At 43.9% G+C, this 11,966-nt stretch overlaps 2 protein-coding genes across 2 annotated transcripts; both read left to right on the forward strand.

Moving 5' to 3' along the window:
* Window positions 1–2,617: 2,617 nt before the first annotated feature.
* LOC308620809 (lysine-specific demethylase 4D-like) lies at window positions 2,618–4,652 on the forward strand (the record flags this gene model as incomplete). Its single annotated transcript, XM_081240708.1, has 1 exon — window positions 2,618–4,652. Exon 1 carries the CDS (start codon window positions 2,832–2,834, stop codon window positions 4,650–4,652), a length of 1,821 nt encoding a protein of 606 aa, XP_081096834.1. The 5' UTR covers window positions 2,618–2,831.
* A 6,226-nt stretch (window positions 4,653–10,878) lies between these two features.
* On the forward strand, window positions 10,879–11,343 carry LOC308620810 (lysine-specific demethylase 4D-like; the record flags this gene model as incomplete). Its single annotated transcript, XM_081240709.1, has 1 exon — window positions 10,879–11,343. A coding segment is annotated over one exon (465 nt), but the record flags the coding sequence as incomplete, so codon positions are not given.
* Between the last annotated feature and the right edge of the window lie 623 nt (window positions 11,344–11,966).

Below are 11,966 nucleotides of genomic sequence, written 5' to 3' on the forward strand. Positions count from 1 at the left end.
AGTTGTTAAATTTATTGTTTAAACTTCTATAACATTATTAATTTCCTTCTAATCTATCAGTTTCTGAGAGAATGGTGTTTGAAAAAAAAACCTCCCACCATTATTGCAAATATGTCAGGTTTACCTTATAATTCTCAGTCTTTGTGTTCTATGTCTCAGTGCTATGTATCTAGGTGCGTAAAGTGCATCATTGTAATCTTTCCCATGAGTTTTTCTTTTTGATAACTATAAGCTGTCCTTCTTTTACCTTATAAATACATTCGATATTAATTGCTGCTACACCAGGTTTCTTTTGTTTAATATTTGCTTGGTTTGACTTTTCCACTCCTTTTATTTTCAAATTCTTAATTGGCTGTAAGATTGGTTTAAAAAATCAAAAGGGCGCCGACAAAGTGGGCTGATCAACCAGAGCAATTACTGTTGATTGGTGCTGATCAAATTATACATTTGCCCAGGTATAAAGCCAGAGCCATCAGGACATGGGTCTGCATTTGGTGGCCAGCTGCCCAGAGCACACTGTCTCTCTCTCTGGGTCCTTGAATATCTCCAACTGGAATCAGGATTTTGTTGGTAGAAGGTAGGTCATTTTATTTCTGTAATTTGTGCTTATGAGCAAAAGAGTTATTTTCCTACCAGAAGTTATAAAAAATGACACTATTTATGCATATATATATATATATATAGAGAGAGAGAGAGAGAGAGAGAGCGAGAGAGAGGGAAGTATACATTGGGATATCGATTCCTTGAGTTTTTATTTTTAAACTATTTTCCAAGTTGTGAAGTTAATATTTTTCTTAATATTTTCTTGGTAAAAATCACAAAGATTTTCAGGAAAAAGCACCTCATTTAGTGAACTGTGATCTAATGGGAATGAGAGGGTTTCTAGAACTGGGTAAGGAGTGTGTCAATTGGAAGGGACTTGAAAACTATGTGGGATCAAATTAGAGATTTTGATTGGATATGAGGTTATTAGAATTGGGGCGGTACCCATTGAATTGAAATTGGAGTGGGACATATATAGCCAGACTTTGAGCACAGCCTGTTTCATCCAGAGGCTGAATCCTTCAAGGAAACCATTTTCTGGGTCCTAGTGTATCCTCATTTGGAATTAAGATTTTGGACTGGCAGAAGGCAAGCACTTTTTTGGCCTTTTTTTTTTCCCTTTAAAGCATAAAGATGAAAAGGATGATATTTTATATCAGAAAGCCACTTCTTTTCCCTGGTAATATTCTCATTTATTTATGCATTTAAAGTAAAAGCATTGCATGCATATCATTTTTAGATCTCTTCATTGGGGCCATGTATTTCTGTTATTAAAGGGATTAAAACCTTTTTAGCTCTTTCACTTTATAATTGATTGTTAACTGGTGTATGGGATCTATAGATTTTGTTTGCTAATCAGTGTCTAGAAACTTGGTTGAACCCTATATTTCTTTACTTTTTTTAACATCTTTATTGGAGTATAATTGCTTTATAACGGTGTGTTAGTTTCTGCTTTATAACACAGTGAATCAGTTATACATATACATATGTTCCCATGTCTATTCCCTCTTAAGTCTGCCCCCCTCCCACCCTCCCTATCCCACCCCTCTAGGTGGTTGCAAAGCACCGAGCTAATCTCCCTGTGCTATGCGGCTGCTTCCCACTAGCTACCTATTTTACGTTTGGTAGTGTATGCATGTCCATGCCACTGTCTCACTTTGTCCCAGCTTACACTTCCCCCTCCCCATCTCCTCAAGTCCATTCTCTAGTAGGTCTGTATCTTTATTCCCATCTTGCCCCTAGGTTCTTCTAGACCATTTTTAAAAAATATTCCATATATATGTGTTAGCATACGGTATTTGTTTTTCTCTTTCTGACTTACTTCACTCTGTATCGCAGTCTTTAGGTCCATCCACATCACTCCAAATCATTCAGTTTTGTTCCTTTTTATGGCTGAGTAATATTCCATTGTATATATGTGCCACATATATGGTGGTTCTATTTAAAATTTTTGAGGAACCTCCATACTGTTTTCCATAGTATGCACCATAGCTGCACCAGTTTACATGCCTACCAAAAGAGTGTACTTCTTGCCCTTAAATTCAAACTTTGAAATTAAGATTGCTATACAATTTTCTTTTACTTGATATTAAATCAGTTTGTTTTGTCATTCACTTATTTTCAATATTTTGTACTTTCTTTAGGTTTGGCTTGGAAACTTCCATGAAGAGACTTTCTGCTACAGTGAGGTGAGAAGCCACCCATGCACTCAAGTCTGGGAATCTGAAGAGGCCTCAGGCACTTATACCCCCAACAGAGGAAACTCACAGAGCTGCAGGCTGAGGCAGGACTTGGCACAGAGAGCCGTCTCCTCTGGGAAATACTCTCTATTTCCTTTGGCTCCAAAATGCTGACAAGAGTGGGGTCCTTCTTGTGGATTGACAAGCCTGGAGAAGACATCACCTCGTTTGCTTAAAAATTCAAGTCTTGGGCTCCCTGGTGGCGCAGTGGTTGAGAGTTCTCCTGCCGATGCAGGGGACACGAGTTCATGCCCTGGCCCAGGAAGATCCCACAGGCCACGGAGTGGCTGGGCCTGTGAGCCATGGCCGCTGAGCTTGTGCGCCCAGAACCTATGCTCCGCAACGGAAGAGGCCACAACAGTGAGAGGCCCGCGTACTGCAAAAAAAAAAAGAAAAAAATAAAATTCTGCTCTGAGTTCCTGCCTCTCAGATATATCAAAACTTCTTTCAAAATAAAGAAAGTATAGGGAAGAGGTTACTCCCCAGCATTTTCAGGTATCCAAAGCATACCTAAGAAGCTGGGAGTCCGTTGCTTATTCTATTGCAGCCATGCAGTCTAAGCACTTTGGTAGACAGATCCCAAGTTGTAAGATTATGATCTTCCACCCAACCATGGAAGAATTTGAAGATTTCAACAAATATATTGTTTACATGGAATCGCAAGGTGCACACCGAGCTGGCCTAGCCAAGGTAATTCCACCGAAAGGATGGAAAGCCAGACAGACGTACGATGATATCGATGACATCTTAATAGCCGCTCCCCTCCAGCAGGTGACCACTGGGCAGGCAGGTGTGTTTACTCAACACCACAAAAAGAAGAAAGCCATGACTGTGAGCGAGTATCGCTGCTTAACAAACAGTGAAAGACACCGGACTCCATTCTACTCTGATTTTGAGGATCTGGAGCGAAAATATTGGAAAACACGCCCCTATGATTCACCAGTATATGGTGCGGACGTCTGTGGCTCCTTATTCGATCAAAATATGAAGCAGTGGAACCTTGGCCACCTGGGAACCATTCAGGACCTGCTGGAACAGGAGTGCGGAGTGGTCATCGAAGGCGTCAACACCCCCTACCTGTACTTCGGCATGTGGAAGACCGCCTTCGCCTGGCACACGGAGGACATGGACCTTTACAGCATCAACTTCTTGCACTTCGGGGAGCCTAAGACGTGGTACGTGGTGCCCCCGGAGCACGGCCGGCGCCTGGAACGCCTGGCCAGGGAGCTTTTCCCAGGCAGCTCGCGGGGATGTGAGGCCTTCCTGCGGCACAAGGTGGCGCTCATCTCGCCCACGGTCCTCAGGGACAATGGCATCCCCTTCGGTCGGGTCACTCAGGAGGCTGGAGAGTTCATAGTGACGTTTCCCTATGGCTACCACTCTGGCTTCAACCATGGCTTCAACTGCGCGGAAGCCATCAATTTCGCCACCCCGCGCTGGATCGATTATGGTAAAGTGGCCTCGCAGTGCAGCTGCGGGGAGGCCCGGGTCGCCTTCTCCATGGACCCCTTCGTGCGCATCCTGCAACCAGAGCGCTACGAGCTGTGGAAACGCGGGCAGGACCGGACCGTGCTGGACCACACGCAGCCCACGGCGCCGTGCAGCCAGGGCCTGAACGCCTGGAGGGAGGTCCACGCGCCCAGGGGATCCGCGCTCCACCAGAGGCACTGTCCGTCCCGCAGCCCCTCGCACCGCCGTTCGCCCGTGGCCGCCTGCCATGGGACCCGCTTCCGTGCCCCTGTGGTTCTTGCGTCCCAGCCCCCCTCGCCAGCCCGGGGTTCTTGCTCTGCTGCCCAGTTCGGGGCTGTGCCTGCCTACAGCTCCACGGCGCCCGGCCTGACTCCGCTGCTGACCGCAGGTCCATCTGCTGCGAATCTCCACCTAACTGGCCGATACGGTCCTCGTCGTCGTCCTCGGGAAGAGGGGACTCGGGACCGGACTGTCCGGGCCTGGGCTAAGAGGCGTCTCTCCTTAGACACAACGCACACATCTCTGGACTTCGAAGCTCAGCTCCCGTTTGCTGGCGATCCCTTGATGGACAACCCTGCGTTTCTGAGCCCATGGCTCCAGCATCCTTCTAAGGCTTCCGGGTGCTGTTGTGCCCCTGATCTTCAACTCTTGGGTCCTCCATTGGATCCCGAAAATCCGATGCACCCTGGCCCATGCCTGCCATCTCTGGAGGGTATTACATCCAGTTACCTTGACAGCCTCCCTTTGATACCTCCCAACGTCATTGGGAGTCTGAGAGTGTTCCCTGATGTTGGGAACTGCAGGGCCCCCGTGAACTTCTGTGAGGTTGTAAGGTTGGACCACTCTTATGCCTCTAAGAGTCTTGTCCCAGCTGCAGAGACCAGTCTCCCGCACCCTTGACTGTGATCCCCTGGGGCTAAAGCTAGAGGCACCTGCATCTCTCGAGTCCTGGGAGGAATTCCTCACCAATGGATGGTCTTCAATCTGTGAGCCCATGACTACTGAAGAATTTGCTAAATGTGACTTTATCTGACCCTCCACCTCAGAAACCACAGAAGCTCCCAGCCAAGCAACAATCTGGGCTGGGCCTGTCCTCAGTGGAGATGCTTTATCTCCTAGAAATGACCCATTTCCCAAGCTGCCAGATGCTTTCTCCTACCATGACAACCAGGGCTCCCAGCAGCCTCTGAAGTGGACCTTCCCACGAGGACAGCTGCCATAAAAAATGTTGTACCTCTCAGGTATTCTCATCTCGCAACTGAACATTGACGGGCCTTTGGCTTCTGCCTTGGCTTAGATGGTATGGACACTGCTCGCTTCTGATGGCACCCTCAGGGGACCTCCTTGCAGTGGTGTGCCTCTAGTCCCCATAATAATTTGGGGCAACACTGGATGATGCTGAGGATCTGGCTGAGCCCCTTCCATCCCCAAGCTTCATCTGGGCCTCTGAGTCACTGACCGTGGTTTCCAGTGGGTAGTGCTGCAACCACAAGCAAGCCTCAGGAGCTTCTCATATCACACGCCTGTGAATCTGACACCCTCTTCTTCCCAGGCCACTGCTCATGGCCTAAACTAGACCTTTGCCCATTTGGGTCTGTTCGCTAGTTTTGTCTCATGGATTTTTTAACTTTATTGATGTTTATTAAAGTTGTTATCCCAATGTGTATCTGCAAAGCAAAGAAAGGTAACATCCTTAAAATATATTTTTAAAATCAGAATTATCCCCTAAAGGAAAGTAACCTTGCAATAACCAACCCGCTCTTTTGCTTAGTATCATTTCCTGTTCCCACTCCCTTCTGCCTACATCTTTTATTTTGTACAGCCACCTCCTGCCTCTGCAGGAGACCCTCCAACATTAGCAGGTAGGTCTGGTTCAGTCTCCTATGGCGTCACTGCTTCTTCCCCTGGGTCCCGATGCACACACTACTTTGTGTGTACCCTCTAAGAGTGGAGTCTATGTTTCCCCCAGTCCTGTTGAAGTCCTGCAATCAAAGCCCACTAGCCTTCAAAGTCTGATTCTCTAGGAATTCCTCCTCCTGTTGGAGGACCCCCAGGTTGGGAAGTCTGACGTGGGGCTCAGAACCTTCACTCCAGTGGGTGAACTTCTGTGGTATAAGTGTTCTCTAGGTTGTAAGTCACCCACACAGCAGTTATGGGATTTGATTTTATTGTGATTGTGCCCCTCCTACCATCTCACTGTGGCTTCTTCATTGTCTTTGGATGTGCGGTATCTTTTTTGGTGAGTTCCAGTGTCTTCCTGTTGATGACTGTTCAGCAGTTATTTGTGATTCCGATTCTTGCTCTCACAAGAGGGAGTGAGAGCAACTCCTTCTACTCCACCATCTTGAACCAATCTTTGATGCAAAAGTTTTAAATTAAAATTTTAACTACATTAAAAGAATAACATAATGACTGAATGATATTTATTGTAGGAAAACAATGATGGCTTAAAATAAGGAAACCTAGTAAAGTGACTTATTAGTAGATCCAAGAAGAAAAGTTATATGATCATTTTCATAGATGCTGATGGACATATGATAGAATTCAATGCTCAGTTCTGTTTAAAACATGCCCCCCCAAAAAACAACAACAACAAAAAAACCCAAAAAAACATGCCCCCACAGAGGAATCAATGAATACTTCCTTAAACTGAAAACATTTTCTGTTTATCTAGTTAAATATTTTATCCCAAAAGTCAGCAATTTACTTAAGAGGGAAACATGTGTGACATCTCTGCCAGTAATTAAAATAGAATTAGAGGTATTAAGCAATGCAAAATATTACAGCTGTAAGTGATGGAAAGGAAGAGACAAAATTTACTTTTTCTGATGGTTGTGAAAACCCTGGTTCCTGGAAAACCCAACCAAGAGGCTATTTATACCGATCTTTTTTCTCTTACTCTTCACCCTAGCAGGGCTCAGTGCTGCCCACATTTTACTTCTTGGGATATGTTACCAATGGTGAAAAGCATTTCTGCATTGAGGAGGCAGAATTAATTTTCCTAAATCAAGATGCTGGGGGGAGTGCTTCCCTGGTGGTGCAGTGGTTGAGAGTCCGCCTGCCGATGCAGGGGACGCGGGTTGTGCCCCGGTCCAGGAAGATGCTCCCACATGCCGTGGAGCAGCTGGGCCTGTGAGCCATGGCTGCTGAGCCTGCGCGTCTGGAGCCAGTGCTCCGCAATGGGAGAGGCCACAACAGTGAGAGGCCCGCGTACCGCAAAAAAAAGAAAAAAAAAAATAAGATGCCGAGGGGATTGAAGCAGAACTCAGTCAGAACTTTTTTGTCCATCTAAAATGAGTAAAAATAGGGCTTCCCTGGTGGCGCAGTGGTTAAGAATCAGCCTGCCAATGCAGGGGACATGGGTTCAAGCCCTGGTCCGGGAAGACCCCACATGGAGCAACTAAGCCTGTGTGCCACAACTACTGAGCCTGTGCTCTAGAGCCCTCTAGCCACAACTGCTGAACCCGTGTGCCACAACTACTGAGCCTGAAAGCCACAACTACTGAGCCCACGTGCCAGAACTACTGGGCCTGTGCTCTAGAGCCCGCAAGCCACAACTACTGAGCCTGTGTGCCACAACTACTGAGCCTGTGCTCTAGAACCCACGAGCTGCAACTACTGAGTTCACGTGCCACGACTAAGGAAGCCCATGCACCTAGAGCCCGTGGTCCACAACAAGGGAAGCCACCTCAATGAGAAGCCTGTGCACCACAACAAAGAGTAGCCCTCACTTGCCCCAACTAGAGAAAGCCCGCTCCCAGTAACGAAGAACCAACACAGCCATAAATAAATAAGTAAGTAAGTAAGTAAGTAAGTAAATAAATAAATAAATAAATAAATAAAATGAGTAAAAGTAAATGGAAAGAACCAAAGAAGGGCCAAACATTCAGAGATTCTTTATTAGGTAAAAAATTGTTGGGTACTATTGTGTGCAAAAGGGTAGTCAGCGTTTGTTCAAGACTAGGATTACTAAAATCAAAATTTCAGAAAAGGTCAGATGACAAGGGCGACTTAGTTGGGGTGGAGAGGAAAATGATTTAAAAAAGGGGAGGAGGTGAAGAAGCTGAGAGGTCAGCTTGCTGAACAATGTAAGAAAACTCTCTTGCTAACTTTCATATTTTTCTTGCTTATGTCAATGGTCACCTTCACCTACTTATTATTTCAAACTTCCTACCTTTCCCGGAACTTCCATTTTATTTCTCCTTTCATTTTTAAGCAGCTACTTACTGGTAAGGTTTCCCTCATTGTCCCAGACCTCTCTGATCTTCTATAACACACTATCATCACTGAGCACAGACAACATGCCAGGCACCATACCAAGCCTCAAGATCAGCACAGTACACAGAATCACCCTATGAGGTAGAAACTACTATTATTCTCTTTAAAAAGATGAAGACACAGAATGATAGAAAAGTTGAATAAAATACTTAAGGTGACTGTTTTGTAAATCTTGGGTGAGTATTCAAATCCAACTTATTGATTAATGCTAATTCTGTACTTGACTTATCTTCCCTATGGAAATAGACATCTTTTCAGGAAGGTCTAAGTCTTGATTTATTTTTATATTCCCCATTGAACCTATTTTGATACCTTAAGCATAGTAGTCACTCAATTCATGTTTATTTGAGTAAATGATTAAGCTAAATCATCTAGCTAGAGTTTCTTATCTTTTTCTCTCCTTACTAAAAATTATTCTTTTTTTCTTGTTAAATGTGTGAAATTGATAGAAAGGGAGAAGCTTTTCTGTTAAAAGTTTAAAGCGTTTGTTTTTCAGTTGTGGGAACACCTTTTTATTTATTTTTATTTTTTATTTTTTTGTGGTACACGGGCCTCTCACTGTTGTGGCCTCTCCCGTTGCGGAACACAGACTCCGGACGTGCAGGCTCAGCAGCCATGGCTCACGGGCCTAGCCGCTCCGCGGCATGTGGGATCTTCCCGGACCGGAACACGAACCCGCGTCCCCTGCATCGGCAGGCGGACTCTCAACCACTGCACCACCAGGGAAGCCCTGGGAGACGGAATTCTTATTTCTCCTAGATTAAAAAAGAATATATATGTGTAAGTAATATATGTATTATTTATACATAAATATATAAATATATATGTAATACATAGTTATTGTCTCATGGGTGATATGTTGTCAAGTTAAAAGTTTTAACCACAGGTTTGTATCAGGCAAAATACTTTCATTTTATGGGAAACTGAAGGAATGGACCAGAGTTGGACATCAATGATTTTGGAGGGTGTTGAGGGATTGGAAAGGAATGGTGCTGAGTGAATTCAGTTTTTGATGGGACACATAGAACTAGACCATCAGTCCATGCTGCTTCATTTTGAGGTTGAGTCCAAAGGGGAAAGCATATTTCTGGATCTTGAAAAATGTTCATGTGAAGTTAGGATTTCACATTATTAGACAATTGCCTGTTTACTTCTCCACTCTTGTTTCTTATTTAAAAAAGAATATGTAAAAGAGATTAAGGCAAGAACTATTTACATTTGAGATGGAGTTAACATTTTTTTAATCTTTACTTTTTATTTTGGTGATTAAATGTTTAAAAATTTTATCAAGTTTATCTTTTCATGTTCAGGTTTCAAAGAAATAGTTTCACTCAAAATAGTTTCCTTTAGTGAGATGATAACAAACTGAGTTTACTCGTAGTGGAAAAGAACATTTTGGAGTCCATGATTGGTCTTCAGACAATGGAATTATATCAGAGCCGACTGAATAAAACTATTCCCTCAATCATATCCATAATATAAATCTTCACTAATTTTTTAAAACTTTTTATTTTATTTTGGAATATAGTTGATTAACAATGTTGTGTTAATTTCAGGTGTACAGCAAAGTGATTCAGTTATACTTATACATGGATCCACTCTTTTACAAATTCTTTTCCCATTCAGGTCATTACATATTACTGAGCACAGTTCCCGGTGCTATATACTAGGTCTTTGTTGGTTATCCATTTTAAATATAGCAGTGTGTACATGTCAAGCCCAAACTCCCTATCCCTCCTCTCCACCCTTCCCTCCTGGTAACCGTAAGTTCGTTCTCTAACTCTGTTTCTATTTTGTAAATGAGTTCATTTGGGTCCATTTTTTAAAAGAGGTATCATACAATATTTATCTTTGTCTGATTTACTTCACTTGGTATGAATCTCTAGGTCCATCCATGTTGCTGCAAATGGCATTATTTCATTCTTTTTAATGGCTGAGTAATGTTCCATTGTATATATGTACCTCATCTTCTTTATCCTTTCTTCTGTCGATGGACAATATAGGTTGCTTCCATGTCTCAGCTACTGAAATCGCACTTCCTTTTGCGAGAAACTGCTGAATCTAAGATTCGGTGCCTGAATGAACTGGAAAGCTGGGAGATATTTTTAAAATTGTAGTTGCTTAGAGTTCAGGTGACAATTGTTGGTGGTCAGTGACATATATGAGAGGTTATACCGTTGTAGTAGTTAATACTTATGTTTTATATGATAATGATTCATGTGTATCTCCAGCAACTTCAGCTATATCCAGAACAGACCTTGGGATTTGGGAGCTTGAGGCTTATTAATTTAAAACCATAGCATCTGAGGAACATGCCATCTAGAACCTAAATTTTACAATAATGACATTTCGTCCAGTCGTGAAAAAAAATTATTTCACAAATATATTGCTTACATGGAATCCAAAGACTCGCACAGAACAGGCCCCGTTAAGAAATGGAAAATCGGACGCCTGATACCATTGTAATAGCCAGTCCGTCCAACAGGGGGCGAGGGGGAAGGAGGTGTGTTTACTAAATACCGGAAAAGAAAAGTCCTGGCGGTGAGCAAGCATCTCCAGTTTTAGGAAAAAGCTAAAAGTATCAGATTGAGGCATAGGTGGATTCCGAAAATTCGGAGATAAAATATTCAAAGAAACGCTTATACTTACTACCAAATTATGGTGTTAAAAATCAATGGCTCCTTCACCAAGTAGGGAAGTGGGGGGGATGAATTGGGAGGTTGGGATTGACATGTATACACTAATATGTATAAAATAGATTACTAATAAGAACCTGCTGTATAAAAAAATAAATAAAATAAAATTCAAAAAAAAAAATCAGTGGCTCCCTATATGATAAAAACTCTGAAACCTGGGAACCATTCAGGACCTGCTGGAACAGGAGCACGGACTGGTCATCGAAGGCGTCAACACCCCCTACCTGTACTTCGGCATGTGGAAGACCGCCTTCGCCTGGCACACGGAGGACATGGACCTTTACAGCATCAACTTCTTGCACTTCGGGGAGCCCAAGACGTGGTACGCGGTGCCCCCGGAGCACGGCCGGCGCCTGGAACGCCTGGCCAGGGAGCTTTTCCCAGGCAGCTCGCGGGGATGTGAGGCCTTCCTGCGGCACAAGGTGGCTCTCATCTCGCCCACGGTCCTCAAGGACAACGGCATCCCCTTCGGTCGGGTCACTCAGGAGTCTGGAGAGTTCATAGTGACGTTTCCCTATGGCTACCACTCTGACTTCAACCATGGCTTCAACTGCGTGGAAGCCATCAATTTCGCCAACCAGCGCTGGATAGATTATGGCAAAGTGGCCTGGGAATAGGGCTCTGCATGACCTTTGGAAAAATCTGGGTCAGAATAAGGGATATTTCAGGTGAGCACCCTTAGGAGATTAAAAATGGGTGGTTGGGTGGGGACTCTAAAGGGGGCCTATAATTACCAGCTGGGAAGGGAGTTGGAGGTTAGAGTAGTAACGTTAAGACCAGAGCTTTGTAAGGAACTGAAATTGTGTGTGTGTGTGTGTGTGTGTGTGTCTTCTGTTTTCCTGAAGCCATATGGAATGGAGACTTTGTTTTCTTGGAGCAACAAGGAAATAGGAAGCTTTCCTTCCCCATCATGACAGAGAGGGTGACCCCCAGGGGAAGCTCACTCTGTCCATTATGAAGTTTTGTCCTTGGTATGGGAAATTCCAGAACGGCTCTTACTCTGGAGAGTAATAACGATTCTCTATTCAGTTCTCCTTCCCTATCACCTCCCCTGCAGCCTCTTATTTTTCTTTTAATGGTGAAGTAAATAAATGTGATGCTGTTGATTTGGTTTGTGTTTTCCCTCCATCCACAAACTCAGTCCATCCATGGACCCACTCTGTATGTGTAAGTGCAAAGTTGAATCTGAAGCATGATGTCTTTTGTAAAGCAAACTTTTCCGTAGTCACCGCTTTGACAT

This window comes from Mesoplodon bidens, assembly GCF_964165515.1.
Source record: "Mesoplodon bidens genome assembly, chromosome: 7".
In the NCBI taxonomy this organism is placed as follows: Eukaryota; Metazoa; Chordata; class Mammalia; order Artiodactyla; family Ziphiidae; genus Mesoplodon; species Mesoplodon bidens.